At 37.2% G+C, this 21,460-nt stretch overlaps 1 protein-coding gene across 2 annotated transcripts in view; it reads right to left on the reverse strand.

The window, feature by feature from the left end:
• kcnh6a (potassium voltage-gated channel, subfamily H (eag-related), member 6a) overlaps positions 1 to 20,936 on the reverse strand; it is a 39,072-nt gene extending 18,136 nt beyond the window's left edge. The window contains exons 1-6 of one of the 2 annotated variants that reach the window (XM_039685910.2): positions 20,297 to 20,936; positions 15,922 to 16,152; positions 7,978 to 8,130; positions 7,128 to 7,231; positions 6,804 to 7,047; positions 4,441 to 4,640 (exon numbers count right to left, since the gene is read on the reverse strand). In XM_039685910.2, coding sequence (XP_039541844.2) covers positions 4,441 to 4,640; positions 6,804 to 7,047; positions 7,128 to 7,231; positions 7,978 to 8,130; positions 15,922 to 16,152; positions 20,297 to 20,372 — 1,008 coding nt within the window. In that variant the 5' untranslated portion in view covers positions 20,373 to 20,936. The remainder of the gene's footprint in view (positions 1 to 4,440; positions 4,641 to 6,803; positions 7,048 to 7,127; positions 7,232 to 7,977; positions 8,131 to 15,921; positions 16,153 to 20,296) is intronic. The other variant, XM_039685909.2, reaches the window with a different exon arrangement.
• Positions 20,937 to 21,460: the final 524 nt, after the last annotated feature.

Consider the following 21,460-nt stretch of genomic DNA (forward strand, 5'->3'; position numbering starts at 1 on the left):
CTGCGCCACACCACTGACCTTGCTCTCCGGGCCACTAAACAAACTGCCTGTCGATGGCAGCCACGAAGAGGCTGAACCTGGCCGATACACTCTCAGAAAAAAAAGGTACGAAAGCTGTCACTGGGGCCGTACCTTTTCAAAAGGTACACTTTTGTCCATTTTAGGTACTAATATGTACATTTTAGGTGTTGATTTGTACATTTCAGGTGCTAATATGTACATTTTAAGTGTTGATATATACATTTCAGATACTAAAATGTACATTTTAGGTGCTATTTTGTACATTTCAAGTGTTGATATGTACATTTCAGATACTAATATGTACATTTTAGGTGCTATTTTGTACATTTTAAGAGTTGATATGTACATTTTAGGTGCTAATATGTACCATTAAGGTACCTTTTGAAAAGGTACAGCCCCAGTGACAGCATTTGTACCTTTTTTCTGAGAGTGTATGAGGGAGAAAGAGAAAGGCTTTCTATTTGCTGGTTTCACCCTCTGAACTTTTTGGCACATCCCGGCACATTTGGCACACTTTGGTGTACAAAATACTCTCCCTTGAAGCCAGAGCATTCCATGAGCTAAAGCCCATATGTATAGATGGGGGCCTCCATTGAGGTAGAGTGGTATATGTTGTACTCCCCTTGCTTAACCCTCTGGGGTCTAAGGTGTTTTTGGTGTCACATGCCCTGATATTTGTGCTTTTTTCAGTTGCTTATAAACATATTAATGGCAAAGGCGTAATTACACTCTATTTAGCACAAACAGGGCTTCCATAATATGTGAGCAACTGTTCCCTTTCGTCCAGGGAACTCCAACGTGTTGTCAGGAAGTTCCCTGACGAATTGGGATCCCAATTCGTCAGGGAACTCCCCGAGGACACGTCTCCATTCCCTGAACTCGGGGAAGGAGGGTTACATATGTAACTGAGACGTTTTCAACATTAATAATAATAAGAAATGTTTCTTAAACACCAAATCAGCATTTTGCAATGATTTCTGAAGGATCATTTGACACTAAAGACTGGAGTAACAATGCTGAAATTTACAGAAATAAATTACAGTTTTAAAAAATATTTAAAAATATAAAAATAATATTTTACTTTTTGATTGTATTTTGATCAAATAAATGCAGCTATTGTGAGCACCAACTGACTAGCTAACTTGCATTACCTCTCTAATATTTCTATTTCTTTTCTATGATTGTAGGACCCCACGTACCTACAAAATTCATGATCATATTTCATTCAAAGGTTAATACTCCTCACATGCGGACCAGTCAACTAAAAACAGTACAGCTGGTCACATAACTAGGTACGTCATGTTATATAGACAAATCAATAGCAACAAAGATCAATGCAGATGATCATTTCCTTCTTGCTCAGTGTCAAATCGAAGTCCAATTATCAAGCCAGGAATTGCCTGTTCTACCTCAGGACGTAATACAAACACAGACTGCACATATGCCTTAATACCATAATATCAAGCTAATGCTTAACGGGTCGTAGAAAAGCTTCACACTAGTTATTTACACTGGCATCTTCAGAGTGGCTTAGTGAACATGCTAAATGATGAATTAAAAGAAGGCCAAAATTCAAAAAAAAGGTTCATGTCAGGGTTAGGTTTAGGGCAATGGGGAAAGAAATGAGCTAAACATACAAACAATGAAAGTGTGAATATTAGAAGAAAAGAGAAAAATAGTGAACAGAAAGAGATATGGTAGGTAGGAGGGCCAGAGAAAGAGAGTGTGTCAGCATGCACACTTTTGACAGATGTGTGTACGAGAGAAAAACAGACAGTCAGTGTATCTTTGGCCCCTGCCGTCACTGCCCTCTACTTCCATTAGCCCTAGAAGCCAAGGTCGCAGAAAGCAACCACACGCACACACACACACACACACACACACAGCCATCCACACACGGGTCATGCTCACGCAAATTAAAATGCTCTTCATATTTTCAAATATCTTTTTTTTTTTGTTGTTGTTTGTTTCTTTGTCCATACAATGGAAGCCAATAGTCACATAGAACATTCTTTAAAAAAGTTAATTTTTTAAAGTAAATGATGGCAGAATTGTCCATTTTTATAGAGCCATCCCTTTAATTAATAATAGTTTTAATAATAGATAGTTATGAGGATGCTTCATGAAACATATATTAATAATGAAAATACATAGGAAGAATCGCGAACAACGTTCAATTCACCTGTTGGAATGTGTCATATGCTGCTTTAAAAACTAATACAGACACGCACAGGCTTTATGATTGAAATGTGCAAGCTGGCAGTACATTTGTCACCATGATTGATTTTTCCACTGGTAGGACGCTGGTCTCCCACGTGTGTCCATGGAGAGAGACGTCACCAATACAGTCTCTTTCTCTCTGTCATTTTCACTGTCTTTCTTTGATTCTTCTACATTCTCTGCTGTACTGCACCCCTCTTTTTAGTATTTCACACTCTTTATCTCTAAGTTTTGAAGACAATCTTTCAAGTTTTTATATAAACCATGGCATGAAGAGCCTGCACAATCTTTGCCCTCATTATGTGAAACATAATGTACAGTAACTTGAAAACACAAGCATGCATTCCAGTAAACCCAGTACACAGCAATAATCACACATATACACAGGGGTAGGAAAAGTGTGTCAATGTGTGTCCGTTCCCAACACAACAGCCCAATAAGCACTTCCCACATCAGCACAGGACTCAGTGGTCCCCTGTAAATAGGTCACTAACTGCTTGTGTGGAGATGTTACAAAATAGTAAATGATGTAGATGATGTCATCACCCTTTCCATTGGCTGATGAGGATGAGTGAAAGCTTTTGTGATGTCAACTAGTGCAACTTTTGAAGTTTTGGTATGTATACATGAAACTTTCGGGGAACTTAAACTGGAATGACAAAGTTAATGTAATGCATTTAATGTAAAATAATAAATTAATAAATCTGTAAGGCACATAAAACAAATGTGTCTTCATCAAGAAATGTGAAGACTGTTTTAACCTTCAAGCTTTCATCGGTTTATTTTGAGTATAATTCTGATTGCAAAATAAATTGAGAGATCTAGATGATTATATTTAATACATTTATATATACACATTTTTACTCATAAACTATCATTCAAATGTTTGGGTTCAGTAATTATTATTTTTTTTAATTTTAATGTATTATTTTATTCCTCAGGGATGCGCTATATTTACCAAAAGCCTAACCCTAACCCTTAGGCCATGTGTATACCAAAGTGTTTTTCCACGCGCCTGGCATATGTTTTCAATTGTTTTCAATGGGAGCGCTGCATTTTTAGAACGCCATGAGCGTAATGAGGTGCTGAACTTTTTTTCACGCTGAAGCGCCGAGCACCCAGCGTTTTTTATTGGTCGCCGAGAGTTGAAAAATGTTCAACTTTGGATAAAACGCAGCGCTCACTTTTTACCCAGCCGTCCAATCACAATGGAGGAGGGGTGGAACTAATACCACACCTACCAACTGTCACATAATTCTTTCTGTACAACGGCATCAATTGGCAGAGCTAACTGAACAAAATGGATTCTGTATCATAGCAACAAAAAGTCACAATGGAAAAAAACGCTGCGCTGCCAAAACGCGCTCAAGCTCGGCGTCTTCAGCAGAGCGTCTAGCGTTTTTCGCTGGCTAAAAACGCTTTGGTGGACACACGGCCTAACCCATTGTTACAAAATATTCCTATTTCAAACAAATTCTGTTCTTTTGAACATTCTATTTATCAAAGAATCCTGAAAAAAGGATCAGGTTTATGCAAAAATATTAAGAACAACTGTATTTAATATTTCAAGTAATGCTTCTAGAGCAGCAAATCATCATATTCGAATGATTTGTAAAGGATCATGTGACACTGAAGACTGGTGTAATGATGCTGAAAATTCAGCTTTGCCAAAACAGGAATATATTTAAAACATATCCAAGTAGACAAATGTTACCCTAAATTGAAATCAAATTTCACAATATTACTGCATGTTTTCCTCTATTGCTGATCAAATTAATTCAGCCAAAAGAGCATAAGAGACTTTTAAAAACCGTATAAAATCTTACTGACTGCCAAAATTAGAACAGTGATGTATGTATCATATATTATAACATAGGAAAACTGCAATTAATTTGATTATTGGTATATTGCACACACAAATTTATTAGAATATAAATTATTCGAATTGTAACACGATTGACAGCCCTTATTTTCACGTTACTGAGATTTCTACAATTGTAGAGAAATCTACAATTACTTGGCTTTTTTGTGTGTATAGCAACAGAACCATAAGGTATAAATAAATAAAATGACAAAATCAATAGGCCACACTTAGGAAACAGAAACAAAAGGAACAGACTGAATCCGGCAATACAGTACATTAGCATGAAAATGTGTATGAAATACGTTTCTGTGCTGTCAAGTACTTTTTCATATTACCTGCGTGACTTGAGTGACCTTTTCTGAGACGTTCTGTGTGCGGTCTTTAATCTTGCTGGGTGCTATGATCTCGATCTCTGTGGGGGAAGGTGGTCTGAGGTCCGAGCCGAAAGATATCGTCACCTGAGGGATGCGGCCAATGGTACGGTGCCGCATCAAATCTGAGTCTGAGGTGGAGTTTAAGTTACTGGGCTTCAGATCTGGAAAAGAAATATCACCCTCTTATCAGTTTTCATCACAGTAGTCAAAAAAAAAAAAAAAAAAAACATCACAGGGTTTTTGATTAAAACAATGTCATTCCACGTGACTTGCACATCATCCTGTATGCATCTGCCAATTGCATTGCAGGTTACGTCACTGTTATTATAAATCTACGAGTCATTTGGACACCTAAACAGAGACAGAATAAACTCTTTAGAGCTCGCACACACACAATCACAGTATTCACAGTCGCACAAAAGCATTGATTAGGACTACAGTTACAGAAATAGGTCTGTCAGGCCGCCACATGTGCCCATCTCAGCAGGGAACCAACCAACACGTCTTATTCTGGACTTCCAGAGACTTAAATGATACAATTTAACATTGAATGGACCGCTTTGTTATGCTCATTAAGCTTTGTGCTGCTTTTTGGAGTTGTTCCATAAAGTCCATTAGAAAACCATTCTAGAGCATTTTTATCAAAAGCTACTTCTATTTAAGCTAATTGGTTTTAGAATACATTCAAATATAATGTTTATTTCCATCAAAAGCATATCCTGTACTCTGTCAATGGTTCACCCGTTTAATGCTAATGGCAGAGTTTAATCACAGCTAAGAGACGAAAGAGCTGATCAAACAAGGCCGAATGCAGCAACAAGCTGACTGACACGCATCTGTTCCACTCAGTCCCGGCTGGGAGTCCCCGCTCATGTCTGACATGAATTATCAGACATATGACATGTGATTTAAAAAGGAAAACACTGCCCAGTAAGTCAATGTCTGAAAGAACAAAACAAGAACCAGAAAGAACCAAACTTCTTTTGTCATCACTTATTTTGTCATAAACACTTTTTAAAGCCAGTGATGATTTACGACTTTGCTGTTTTCTCCACTGTAAAAGCCTGTTATAGGAAACAGTTTCAGGTTGGTAAACATACTGACACAGTGGCTTTGGAAGACCAAATCATTTGCACTCTATTTGGATAGTTTATTATAGAAGCTGGTTTCCATCACTGAGGAATCAAAAAAGGTCTTTCTCACTTTACGTCTCACAATTACAACTTTAGTTTTACTCTTAAGTTAATGTCTTCCAATTAATTGCAAGTTTATATCTAACATTGCATTGTTTTGTGCATTGTTTATTTATGGTTTTATGGTTTATGGATAATTGTTTACACTTTTTATACAGCACTTTGGCCAACAGCTGTTGTTTTTAAATGTGCTCTATAAATAAATATGATAATATCTATCAGTGACTTTTACTGTATTTCTTATCAGTTTGTAATTTATAACTGTATGCTATTTCAAAATTTAATTCGTATGATTAAAAAAAAATCTGCATTATTACTCCAGTGTCACACAATCCTTCAGAAATCATTCTAATATGCTGATTTTCTGCTCAAAAACCATTTCTTATTATTATCAATTTTAAAACAGTTGTGCTGCTTCATGTTTTTTGTGTAAACCATGATAATTTTCTTTGATAATTACAATGTTCAAAAGAACAACATTTTTTTAAATATAAACATTTTGTAACATTTTAAATGTCTTCAATATCACTTTTGATCATAATGCATTCTTGCTGATAAAAAACCTTAAAAAAACAACTTATCAACACCAAACTTTTTAACAATAATATATAAACAATTGGATTAATGCATTAAATATTCCAAGCCTTTATGTTACGCCCTTATTTTATAATGGATTTCTATTAGAGAAAATATGTTTTTTTTTTATCATAGCATCATCCTTTTGCTTGTGGACAAACTAAGAGAAATTTTGTTGGATTCTGTTTTGTTTAGTTTTTTTCCTTTTGATGGATTTTTTTATTTCAATTCTATTTTTTGTGAGTTATGGCTTTGTTTGCACTAAATGTTTATCAAATTAAACGTTTTGGTACAAGTGAGTGAGTTTAGAGACATCCATGAGAATATATAAAAATAATGACTATCACTTGATAAGCACAAAATTAATAACTGTGATCTGAGATATTATCTTAATTTGTTCAACCAACCGGAAAATCACACAGAGACAGGATGTTATGTCTTGATGTCTTTCTACCTTCAGGCTGTCTGATGAGGTAGAAATAATAAAGTTTTGCACACAGTAATGTTTCTGACAGTACTAAGAACTAGATGATTGCACAAAACAAACATTCATACCGCTCCACTGGTCCCTCATGCCGTCGATGTCATGCAGTGAGGATGCCCGGCGCAGGCTGCATACGCTCTCCCTGGAGTGGCTGTGTTTGAGAGGGGGTCCGCCAGGCTCTAGCCAGTCTGAGGGCCGTGAGAGTGGGGATGAGAGGGAACAGGAGGTCTGCTGAATCAAGGCCTGGGTCTCTGATTTCAAGCAGCTGTCTGGAGACATCTGGAGGTCTTTCAGGGCCACCTCCTCATGAGAGGGCTGCAGGACACATGGAGGGGAGTTGTAGATCACATCTCTGTGAGAATATTAACTTATGTATTGTATATGCACGGATGTACCTGTAGGTAGTCCACCACCACTCCTTCAAAGTGGTCCTGAGGGAGGGACGGCTGCCGTTTGACACGGAGAGAGGGCATTCTAAGCCTCATCTTGCGTCTCTGACCTAATACAGAAACACAAGTTTACATAATCAAAGAGGAAGATATTTTTGCACAAAGCTTAGAGGACATGACTGGTGAGAAACAAGTTCTAGTCTTTCTGATTCTGAAGTCTGGCGTGTCCTTTTAGTAACGTCTGATGGGCACAGTGTGTGATAATGAGGAGATCTCTTTTAAAACCTGTGAAGCAGGAGACATTTCTCTCATTTAAACACATTGCTGTCTAGGATAAACTAAAATATTAAGATATTAAAGAGATTTCTTGTGATTTTTATATACTAGAATAGTGGAACTGAGAAAATGTGTTGGATAACTAAATATAATATAATAATAATAATGTTTAAAAACATCATACATTATATACTATAACTTGAAATATGTTTCACTAATGATAACATTTTAAATAATTTTATTTGTCAACATATAATATAATTAAATGTAATGACAAAAATGTTACTATTTTAACTTAAATCAGTTTAACTTATGTCAACTAAATATATCATAGTGTCTAATATAAAAGTGTAATGCAACACTGAACAGGAATAATGGGGCATGTATACACACACACACACACTTCTCATATAAACACTGACACCAAAATCTGAAACCAACTTTATCAAATACTGCCTCTGGCTACACCTACACACCAACCGTCACACCAAACACAGCAGTCAGCAGTGTGTTTTCCTTATAAGGCTGTTACAGAAAGGGCCAGAATCTCAGTACACACCGAGAAAGGGGGGACACGCACCTGCCTGTAGCCAGCTGTGTGCCATCCGCTGTTTAATGCCACCTTTTTTCATAGATGGGTCTAAAAGCTCCTGGAAGTTTAGGATGAACATAATTACGACTCCTTCCTCATTCTTTACTGGAACGACATCAACTAAACATGGCCTACACGCCCCTGAAAGGCAGAGAAAGAGAGAGAGAGGAGGGAAAGAGAATTAATGTAGCTAACAGGGATATCAGCTAGCAGAGATGTTTGAGTACAAAATAAAACAGAAAATTAGTTTAGTTTTGATGAAGAGCTGTTATGAATACCAGTGTGAGGGCTGTGAGCCTGTGAGTAGTCTAAACACACTCACACTTACACAAACACACACAATAAGACACCCACACACAGGTGCTGCCGCTCAGGGGTTCTGACTTTGAGTACACATAAATCTAAAAGAAAATAGGAGAGACCATGAAGTGCTCTGTAACACATTCTTTCAGTGTCTGTGTATTTTTTTCACTGTCTTAAAACTTTCATATAATGTTTTATTGACTATGAATTAAAATGGTTCATAAATCTACTCATCCTAAAACTGTGAACATTTATTTCACGTTTAGAGAGTGCTGTTATTATCTCACCACAGGCAGCATTAATAGAAATGAAATAAAATAAAATATACAATTTATGCCATCACCCATCTCCCCCTTATTTCATTTTAAACAATTCAATATAATACACATACAGGAAGTATTTTAATTAAAAATGGCAAATAAAATTAAAAAGGGAATACATAAAGCATAAGCTAACAACTCTAAAAATTTGTGACGAATGATTAAAAATTAGTCAGTTATTTTCACATGCTCACATGCGATTTGTTGGAATCGGATAAGGAATTAATGAGCTACACCTGTTTGAAGTCAACAAAGTCAATTTTGAGAAAGATCAAGGCTGCGTCTGAAATCGCGTACTATGTGAGTAGGTACTATATTTAAATAAGAACATACTTCACAATTATTAAAAAAGTATGTTCTATATAGTATGAATACGGGTAGTATGAATGAGCCCGGACGTACTACATGCGCCATGTTGTTGTCGCGTGACATACGCTGTCACAACACAACAGTGTGAAAATTTAAAGAGCCCATTCCAGTGACAGCACCAACTTTGCGCTGTTTTTAGTTCTGCTTTCTGTTTTTATCTGTGTTTTTACGTTGTCCGAACCAACAATCAAGAGGAGGCGTCGGGCACACCTTTTGTGGAGTTTCTCAAATAACATTTATTTGCCTAATAAATTTTACCTTATAAAACACACACACAACCCCTATGAGCAATGACAGATGTTTATTTTTGGCAAGGAAAAGCCATTTATTTGCTTGTGATATTACCATCGATAAATAAACATGAATGAATCAATAGAGATACGAATGTGTGTCTGTGTTTATCTCCTAACGTTACAGCCGTGTCTCCGGTTTCTGCCATTTTCAAATACATCAACAACAACTTCTCTCCCGTGGCATCATGGGATAGTAAAGTGTCCATCGTATGCGCACTTCAGAATCTCGCCGGAAGAAGTTTTTCAAATTCTAGGATTTCGGACATGGTGCTCGCGTACTGTTTTTCGCATATTATATAGTAGGGAAGTATTCGATTTCGGACGCAGCTCTAGTTACAAATTTCTGAAGTTCCAAAATAAAATCACCTAGCAACCATACCTTAAAATCCCTGGTAATAACAACAAATTTGGCACACACGAAGTCAAAACCTATATCTATATGTACAACGTTATTGAAAATATTTATATAAAGAATATTTAACATTGTTACCTAACTGATTTTTCAGCTTAACAGTCAGTTTGAGTCACCGGTTAAAGGGCTAACCATGTAGCAAAATTATGCAACAAAACATGCAGTCACCGAGAAGCGAGCAGGGAAAACTGCAATTTTTGGGAGATACACTGGGTGATTTCAATACAAAGCATGGCATTAGTTTTCACTGTTAATGTAATAGCCAAGAATACTGTCTAACACTTGATGGCTGCTCTGTCAAGTTGTTGTTGTCATCAGTTAGAAACCTGGGTGTGCTCTTTGAAAGTTACATTTGCCAAACCGCATTCTTACATCTTAAAAATATATTCAAATGACAACATATGCTCTCAATATCAAATGCAGAAAAGTTCATTCATGCATTCATGACCACAAGGTTGCCCTGAATTCCAGCTGGTCCAAGACACAGCCACTAGAGTTCTTACTAGAACCAAGAAGTATGACCATATTAGCCTGGTTCTGTCAACACTGGATTGGCTCTCGATTAAACATTTTCAAATCTTGCTGATTACTTATAAAGCCCTGAATGGTGTAGCTCCTCGGTACTTGAGCGAGATCTTAACGCATTATAGTCCTTCAAACTCATTGCGGCCCTAGAATATGTAACGACTTAGACAAATCAGTAACAAGTATTTGTTATATTTAACAAATAATCTTTTAAACCCCGCACCAACCACAAAACAAGGAGCCAAGGCGAATACGACAAACCCCTAAAAAAGACCAGGCCTCTGGTTGCCATGGTTTCATGACCTGAAAGAATGCAGACCCTTGCTCTAATAGGAAAGGACAGACACATCAAGCAGACTCTTCTGCATTCATATATAGACAAACTGTTCTATAAATGAACGTGCATTATTATTATTATTGTTGTTGTCTTGTATAGTGTCTCTTGCATTTGTATTTATTTCATGCATGCTTTATAAGAGAACTATAGCTAATGTAATCCCACCAATATCGTGTCTCCTATCCAATTAATGCACATTTAACGACTCACACTTTAGTGGACATCACCTCTTCATAGAATGCAGTGTGTGTTTGTTAAATTATTCAGATTATAAATGGACACAAACTGCCAGACCCATCCTAACCATGCTCCATAAGAGTCATAACATCTCCCAACAGAGGATTTTTCCCGCTTGGAAAATCTACCTTTCTCATTGGTCAAGCCCAAGCCCAAGGCACAAGTTCATTCCCCTCTTCCTATTTCTGTTGGTCGCTGTATGTGTGTGGTGCAACCATGCGGTCGCCGGCCCGGCAGGCCCAACACATCAAGCCACCTTCCTCGACCATGATGGTCACTTACCATTTTATCCATGTTTTACCCATAGACCCACCATTTCCCAGAACCTACTGCTCATTGTTAGTTTACTGGTTTCAGCTGTGTCTTGTTAATCATATCAATACCCTGTCTATTTAAATGCCTTTTGCCTTAATTCAGTAAGAAGTCTTGTTCGTTTGTTTTTGGTTAACATTCTCCGTCAGCATTTCAAGTTTATCTCTGCCTCAGTCTAGGAGTCTTTGTTCCTGTCTGCACTTGATTGTATTAGTGTTCAGACTGATTACATGCCCTTGACCCTCTGCCTATTATGGTATATGATCTTGGATTATATTTGTCATTAAATTGCGTTTGGATTCTCACTCTCACTTTGGTCTGCTGTCTTGCCACAATTTAGTTAATAAAACTTGTGCAAAATACATATTTGGTTCTGATTTTCTGCTTGCCGCAAAGTCAATTTAACAATTTCTGGTCTCGTTACATGCTCTATGAAAGAATTATTTTTTCTGTGGCCGTGAAAAATTAATTTATAAGAAATTAATGAATAATCAAAATTGTTCGCTGGATGAACTGATTAATTGATTGTAAAATGAATTTAGCTACATCAAGCTAACCAGATTAACATTCAAATAGGATGATTCATAATTAATTATATGAGTTATGATTAATTATACATTTTTCCTATTTTAGCTAATTTGTTACAATTATCAAAACTCTATATATTTTAAATCTAGATTAAAACATTTCTATAATACAAATGCTATAGACCTTATGTAGCCCCGCCCCTTTTCAGCGCTGTGCTTGTTGTCTTTTGACTTCTGGTCTGTATTTTCACAGCGATCTTGCATAGGTATGAATGAACTGCTCGGAAAAAAATTCCCGGTCGACATTTGTTAAGACATCTGCTTTACAATGCTTATGATAAACATTATAATGCTCATAACTTTTGTTAACTCTACAATTATAGGTAAATCCACTTCACCAGCTAATTACTCTTCGACAGCGATGCCATAGAAATATACAGAGCGACCGCAAAAACGGAAGTTCAAAGACAATATTCTAAAGATGACGGCGCCCACATTTCTCTGGTGCATAAGGTCTATAAAGTGTTATTAGGAGACCAGGTACACTTCTCATAACATCTGATGTACTTGCCATAATAGCATCTTATATTATTATTCCTGTTTTATCCTTATCCCAAAGTTACAGTAGTCAGCCAGATCTGGTCTGTTTTCAGATGGAAGACCTGCACATAGAGATGACATAGAGACCACAACACCAAGAACAAGAGAAAGAAGACCTATGAAGACCATCAGCACAGATCGTCAGCAAAGACTACAAGAACCAGACAAGCCGTCTGTCTGAATGCCAGCATCTTCAAGTAGAAGGAGATGGATGAAATATCCTGACTGATATCAATCCACAACATGACTTGTGATGCAGTCTGGACTCATAATCACACCATGCTTGTTCATTTGGCAAGTAGATAACAGATCCCTCGATTGAGCCTGGTTTCTCCCAAGGTTTTTTCTCCGTTCCGTCGCCTGATGGAGTTCGGGTTCCTTGACACTGTCGTCTCTGGCTCGCTTAGTTGGGCACACATAATATTCAGCAATATTATTGATTTGACTGCACTGGCACTGAGCTGGATGGTGGCATCAATGGATGGTGGATTTCTCCAGAGTTGCTTTATAGTTAAATTGAACTTGTTTCATAACTGATGAACTTTACACAATTATTGAACAAAACTGAATCAACACTGAACTGATTTCAACTGAATAATGACCATTTAGAGCTGCTTTACAGCAGTCTTGAAGTCTGTTTACATCGTTGAATCATTATTTTCATGTTTATCACTGTAAAGCTGCTTTTAAACAATCTGTTTTGAGTTCTATATAGATAAAGGTGACCTGACGTAGAATAGAAAACAGTTATTTTACAGTCAAATAAATACAGCATTGGTGGGCATCTGAGACTTTTTCAAAAATTTTACTGTCTCCTAACTTTTAAGCACTAATGTAGATGAAAAACTTGTGCAAACAATCTGGTGTTACAATCTGTGGTGCTGTCCTTTAACATCCACATCCGGATCATGGATAAGTGATTTCACCTCTGGGGATCATTTCTAATTGCTGAAACTCCCTGGACTCCAGAACTCTCAGACAAACACACAGATGCACTGAGAACATTTTGAGTTCACTTATATTTTGGCTATGATGTTTTCATAGAAATCAAAGCATCATGAGTTGTACTTTTAACCCAGGCATGATGAAGAACAGCAAAGTAATAAAGGAGATAAATAAGACAGAGCAGAGAGAGTCACAGGAATGAGAAGGGAGTGATGGTAAGGAGGACAGAAAATCCAGAGAAAGAACAGCATGATTAAAGTCAGCCAGACCCCCCTCAGCTCTTGACTAAAGCAGGCCATCAACCACTCTAAATATAGACCCTGCCCTCACACACACACACACACAAAGGTGCTGTTCAGTCTCCAACTCAACTGTGACACAGATCGAGATGCTGTATCCACTAAAATATGTGATGGATAAAAAGAACAGAGGGGCGGCGGCATGTGTGAGCATGTGCATGTCAGCCTATGTCTGTGCATCTGAGCTCAGTGCATTAGTTTAGTGATAGGGTGCGAGTCTCTGGAGTCCTGTTGTCATGGTAATGTTATCAGTGCACTGCTTCCCGACGGAAGGAACACCTGTCTACTTTCTAGCTGAGGTACAATGAATGCCCACATGCACAAACACTGGTTTAACGACATTCAGAGAGCCAATGACTCCATTCATTTGTTCCTGTCTGAGGAGACTAAAGACATAAACACAGAGTCTGTGGGATTGGTGGCTCCGTCAGACACACAGGCCCTCAGCTGGTCTCTGTAGTCCACCAAATGACGATAACTATAACAATAACAGTAAATATATAGTTCTAAAAATTACTCTAAAAATAGAAGAACAGAGGATTCACAACATAACGATAATGGCACAGAGAAAAAAATCCTGACAGGACCACTACTGTCAAAGATGACTGACAATTAGCACACAGTTTGGATTGGCTGTGTGGTTCTGCCCTGGGCAAGAACTCCCTGCCCCTCCCTGCATTTATAAGGGCAGGGAGCGCAGCCATAATCCCCTTATAGGACAAACAGAACAAGCAGAAACAACATAACCGTATTACAGATATCATTAATTACAATAAATTATTTTAACCGTAGTCAAGATAAATGACAGTATGATTTGAAGAGGAATGCTGTATCCGAAGGCTAAGTCCTGACTGTGATGAGAGTAGGATCTGGGGATAGAGGAGGGTAATTAACTCCTGAGAAACTCATTAAAGCTGCTGATAATAATACAGAATGGGTCCTTATGCTGTGATAGAAGTCATATTCTTATAAGTAGACATGTCTCAGCTGAGAGTAAGCTGATGCGAGCTCAACTGACTTGACCAGCCAGAACTGCTCCTATGCTTGATTATCGCAGAAATCACTTTCGGAACAAATTTATTTTTCAGCTCATGAATGATGAAAACATCGACAGCCAATCAGAATCTATCCTGCTTTAAGAGCTCAAGCATTTAAAGTGGTCCCCGACAGAACTGCAGCACATGCTTAGAACAAGCAGAACAATACTTTTACTCTCCATGTTTGTGTGTGTGCTCAATGACAGATGAGGAATACATATTTCATAAGTGTCATAGCTGAAACTGAAGTCTGAAGTATAACAGGAAGATTTGTGGAGATGGTCCCTTGGTGCGTTTACAGTGAAATGCTGGTGACGATTTAAAAGCTGCCAATAAAAACCTTTTTCCTAAGTTCCTTTGAGGCAAGTCAGTTCAGTTGGTGGTTATCTTACACTGTCCCTTACACTCACCAAAGCATTACATTATATATATATATATATATATATATATATATACAAAGTATTTATTTGATCACAAATCTAAAAAAAAAAACAGTAATCTTGTTTGTAAGCGACTTAAAATTGCTATATATGTCAGAGGTCGCACGCCTCTGGAGCAACTAGGGGTTAAGTGTTTTGCTCAGGGACACATTGGTGTCTCACAGTGGATTCGAACCCGGGTCTCTCACACCAAAGGCATGTGCCGTATCCACTGTGACATCACCACCCCGACTTTTATACTTGAAAGGTAAAATCATCAAAAAAAGATTTAATTTCAATAATATATTTAAAATCAGCAATAAAATCTGACAACAGTGCTATTTAATTTTGTTTAAAAAAATGGACTATATATATATATATATATATATATATATATATATATAATATTTGTACTCTAGGGTAGGCATGAACAGTACAATAAGTTCTACACTACCCATTTTGGTTTAATATATTGATTTAATATAAAATTATTTTAACTAACCAGCTAATATTCATTAAGAAAATAGACAAATCTGTAATTGTCTAGATTGACAATATGTTGAATCTGTCCAATTAAATCATTCCTTTTTTTGTTTGTTTGTATTCTATTTATAAAAAAAAAATAACAGCACATGAATTACTCTTTATGTAAAATGCATTAATGCCAAAAAATGCACAGATACGGATGTAATGACAATCTATCTGCTTCTAACGTTGATGCTGCACCTGCTGCCGATTGAAGAACATGCTGAATAACACTGACTAAAAGACGGGGAGGAGCCGAAGCCTGCCGCTGTTTTCATTTGTGTTTTAAAGGGAACTGAGGCGAGCATGAATATGTGTTTACAGATTACGGAGTTAATTACAATATTTAAAAAGAGGGCCTAGTGACATCTCTGGTTCAGACAGTGTCGTCAGTATCTGGTGTAGCTGCATTGATGTGAGTATCAGCACAATGCAAAATTTGTGAGTGAAATCCTTGCTAAGCCCAGCATACCTTCCTTAGAGTAGAACAGGATCTCCACCTTGCGCTCTTCTGACCCGAGCAGGGCCTGTGCCAGCTGTGCCAGGGCGCTCTTCATAGTGCCCGGCCCCACCAGGAACTGACACGTGCAGGACTGTTGCATGATCTCTGCCCGCGAGAAACCAAACATCTGACAGAAGCCCTCATTGCAGTAGATAATCCCACAGTTCTTCACCTGGGCGTTAGCAATCAGGAACTTACGATCTGGTCAGATAAGTGTTAAGAAAAAGAGTTACGAAAGAATAATTTATTGACATTATTGACATTTCCACTGTTATCAGGGGGGGAAAAAGACATTTAAAAGTGCATTTAACACACACTGAACTTCTGTGCGACATGTTGTCACATTATAGGCCAATGAGGTGAGTAGTCACAAATTATTCTAAATTACTTCTTATCATTACTATTACTTTACATTTAAAACAACTTGTCTCAACCTGACATGAATAATTCATGAATTCACATTCACAATTTCTCATCATTAAGAAACAAACATTTTATCTAGATCAAGAGGGTTGTGAACAGTGTATTTAAACGAAATGTTTGAACGCAACATACAAAATAACTGAGAGAACTGATAACTTTTATGTAACCGGACTTTCTTACTGAGAGTTATGTTTTCTTCTCGGTGAAGTAGCTCTTCTCAATACAGGGTACAAATAATGGGATTCAATTTTAAATGTGTGAGATAATTACTGAAAATGCTTTTTTCACTAATTAATTTTTTTTTACTTTTACAATTATTACTTAGTCACCTAAAAATAATTTATTTTTAAATCCATAACTTTTTTTTTCAGGTTATCAAAAAAAAAAAATCCAATACATATCCACACTTTGATTGAAGGGATGCTTTTGATGTGATTATGATCTTGTCGGTTTTATGTCTCTCTTTTCTCTTTCTCCTTCCTCAGCCTGTATAATACTACAGAACATTTTCTGTATTTCCGATGGCTGCTTTGATCTAAACAGGAAATCTGCTTACAGCTGCTATTTTTGCAGTCACACATCAGCTTCAACAGGTGGAGAGCAACAAAGTTCATCTTAAGACGGTTAAGATTGAATGAAAATAATACTTAGCTCCTTTTAGCTCCTGTATATATATTACCTGTGGCTCTAAGGACACACACTGCCTGCTTTTATCTCTGAAACTCAATGTTGTTTCTCCATCTCTGAATGTTAATTGTGTTTGGTGACAGCAACTTTTAACGCCCCTCAGCATCAAACTCATTATCGCCGTTTTACTTCAGGAATAGAACACAACGCACTGAGATGGTTGCCTAGCAGCCGCAAAATGACACTATAGTCTTTACTGATAGTGAGTGAAAAGAGGAGCTGCAGGCTCACATTCACAATATCTACACGCACAGGCACACATATGCATGCTTGTAATACTTGTATACTTAAAAGATGAATTATTAGCAATACACATATTTGGTAACTGAATGGGGATATAATTGTTGCATTATTCCAAATAAATAGTTTAAGATCCACAAATAAATGTAAAGAGTTTCACAAAAATGAGTGAGGAAAATATTTACAAATGTGTTTTATGTCACAAACACAACTCTGCCTTGCATTCATTTGAATCATTTCCTGTGTATTTGTTAATCATTTCCTGTGCATCTGTGAATCATTTCCTGTGCGTTTGTGGATGACTGCATGTATTTGTGAAACGCTGTCTGTGCATTTGTAGATCCTTGCACGCATCTGTGGATTTTGAAACAATTCTAGAGTCAAGACGTGCATACAAATCCACATATCAACGGACACCACCCACCGTCTACTTAAGCCAGATCAGTCAGAATCAGATAACAGCCAAATTGCGCTGGCCAATCGTACCATGTTTTCACTACAACCAATCACGTTTGGCTTTACACTCGGGGCGGGAACAGTATCATTTTGCACATCTGAAAGGAACTGTATTCTAAGGGTGCTTCGTTCAAACTGAGCTGAAGTGTTGTTTGTGTGGTTAAAACACCTTGCTTCCAAAAACTTATTAGAGTTTAAGGCTTCTTTTTATTTCCATCAGGACCATCCATCCTCTCTACAACGGATGCACGTGGCGTGACAGAGCACGTCAAAAGCAAATAGTACCCATTATATTATTTAAATGGGTGGTTGATTATGATTTCACTTTTCTAACTTTAGTGATCATGTGTAATCTTGCTATTTGAGCATAAACAACATCTGCAAAGTTACAACGCTCAAAGTTGAAAGCAAAAGAAGATATTTGATTTTGTAGAAATCGTTTTTTAAGGACCATGGCTGGTATCCCTGTGGAGTATTTTGAGATAAAACTTCACTTACACAATCTGAGGACAACAGAGACTTATTTTACATATTAAAAGGGGCATAATACCACCCATTTAATCATACTGTGTTTACACGCGATGCAACACGACGATTCATTGACAGTAAAGGGACGCCCTTTCTACTTTACCACACAAATGATTCGCACATTCGCTTTGACGTGTCCAGCGTAGACAGGGGTGAGATGATGTAAGACAGGGCACAACGTCAAGCCAGCAACATAGTGTCGGCCCAGATCCGGCCCACATCTGGTACACGTGGATCTGGGTTGACACTGGGTTGCTGTCTGGGCGGCTAATTATGCCTTTTAAAGCACAATCGTGGTGGCATATACACATATGTACCAAATATGAGCCCAAATAATCATCAGTGATTTAAAAGTACGAGCCTCAGCATCCCTGCAGCTGTACTGGGTTTTGTGAGTGTATATTAAAGCAAATAAAAATCTTGCAATGCTGATAAATCTTAGCTCTTATTTTGGATGCTGCAAATAACTTTTACAATCAAAACTATTAAGTTTGATTCAAGAAATATTATTTGTGTGGTTAAGAGTTTTAACCGATATATAATGCATATCGCTTGTCTACTGGGAATGTCACTTTTAAATGCATTATATGATCTCTTTGGAATGCAACAACCTGTCACACATTTAAAAAGAACCCACCTAAATTTTTAATGCTCTATAGATCATCAAATCCATCATGAGGTTGAATCTAGTCTTAAATAATGTGACGCTTCCATTATGCATTGTTCCCATAACAGAGATATAAAGCGCTGTTCCTCAGGCATTTTCAAAGGCATATAAAATATAATACTATATGGCTTGGCTTGATACACAGTCTAATGGTTTAATGAAATCCAAATTTTACATTTTTTACTGTACCAATTTTAAGAGCGTTGTACTTCTGATTTGAGCCAATGAATGGTAAATGAATGAACAAAGATATTTCAGGCCAAGACTGCCCTGATTTGTGAACAAATCAGGATTGGTTGGAGCAAGAGTGTGACCCAGCTCAATGAATTCTGATTTGCTTATGTAGATGGTGGATGGAGTTAACTAATTTGTAGATTTGTATCCAGGTCTTGACTAAAATGTCTCAAAATCCATAAAATGCATTTGGGGATCTACAAATTCAAAGGACACTATTCACAAATGAATGCCAAGCAGGCAGAGTTGTGTTTGTGACATAAAATACATTTTTAAAAAAGGTTTAAAAAATAGGCCTATTTGCAGTTCTCATTTTTCTTTTATTTTTTATATTTTTTGTAGAGTTTATGAAACAATAAAAATAGAAATACTTTGACTTCTGGGAAGAACACTCATTTATGGCCATAAAGAACAGGCATAGGCCATTGGTTTACCATTTGGTATAGGGCATGGATAAAGATTAAAATCAGGATTTGGATCTCAAATTTCAAAGGGCTATTCTTCATAAAGTTAAAAATAAAACTTGATAAAACTTGTAAACCTTTTGTTAAAAATGCTTCCCCTTTAGACTTTGAAAAGAGAGTGGAAGGATCAAACATGCATGCAGGACAAATGTGGTGAAATAGCCAACATAATTTGAAATATGAAAACTGATATTATGCAAATTTCATTTCATTTGTCCAAAATCAGGAAACATGATGGAATGAATAAAGCAGGTGCACAAAATTAATAAACACACGCACGCACATTCAGAGAAGAATGGAAAATATAGAGACAGATGGTTGTTAGCAATTTTCCATGTTAGTCATTAGATTAGTTTTTCCACTGGATTTACATAATGTTGATAAAATAAGCTCTCTCGAATTGCTCTCTCACCTGATGATCAACTGCCATGCAAATCAAATTTCAAACTGATACTAATGACTGACCAACACACTTCCAATGGTCGCTCGCTCTCTGACTGACATTTTCTCGCGAGTGCGTGTAACCTACGACCCTAATTGCTAAACAAAAAATGACATTGCTATGATGACTACTACAATAACACATGTCTGAGCTATAAAATATCTTCTTACCTAAAGAAAGAAAATAAAAAGTTCTAAAACTTACTTTGCCCGTCAAATTTCCGGATGATGGTGTCCAGATAAGTGTTCTGAAGAGCGACGTGTCCCCGGCGCACAGGCATTTTCACGCGTGGACAGATTCAAGAACCCTCTTATTCTGGTTCTCTCTCTCTCTCTCTATCTCTCTCTCTCTCTCTTTCAAGGACGACCGAGCAAGACAAAATACGATCATCTAGAACTCGTACACATTGTACAAGAAACAAGTGCTTAGCCCCAGCAATAAATACAATGGACACGTGAATGCTAAAGGGTTCCTCGCGAAAGTGAAAAATCGCCGAGTCTAAATGCAAAATAAAAGAAAGCCGGGTTGTTTGAAAGCAAAATGTCTTGCTTCGAGTTTTGGGACTCGAAACTCTCGCGTCGTCAGATGAAATGTCGCTGCGAGCTGTGGCTTGGATGTGCTCACTCAAACAGACGAAACATATTCTGAAACAAAAATATAAGAACAACGCGAGATAGCAGACCTGACGCCCGAGACCTTAGAGGTAGCCAGTCAGATGAAGCTCGTTGTGGAATAATGGTAGGTTGCTTTCACAGGGGAGGCAGTGGACACAGCTGTCACTTTTGACAGAAGGCAGATGCGCCCTCATGCTCCTCTCTCTCTCTTTCTCGCTCTCTCAGAGAGCGTGCGTTTATCTATGTATGCCCTAGTGGGATGCAGTCCACCAACGAGCACAACATTTAACACTATGGCAGTACTTAGTGTCGTACTAGCATTTAGCAGACGATCATACATGTTTGCGACAATTCTTTTCTTGATAACTGTTTTGTTTGTTTATTTGTTTGTTTGTTTGTTTGTTTGTTTGTGAATATTATATCTTCATGTCAGGATGGGACAATTAGTAACATGTATATTTTGTCTGAAACTCCAATTTCTTGATATTTTACTTGTATTTGATATATAGGTTATCTCTCTCACAAACACACATATATAGCTATACTACTCTATCCAGAGAGAGGGGATTAAGTTCACCCTTATTATGACAATCGACTTGATATTAGAATATTTATTAAAAAAAAAAAACATGATAAATAGCCTACATACATAAAAAAATATTTAATAAATTACACTTTTTACTTTTTGGTAAAAAAGAGAGAGGGGGAGAGAGACTTTGACTTAAATATCAATTTATTTACAAAATAAAGTGAT

Source organism: Pimephales promelas, chromosome 3 (genome assembly GCF_988280905.1).
Source record: "Pimephales promelas chromosome 3, fPimPro1.hap1.1, whole genome shotgun sequence".
Lineage (NCBI taxonomy): Eukaryota > Metazoa > Chordata > Actinopteri > Cypriniformes > Leuciscidae > Pimephales > Pimephales promelas.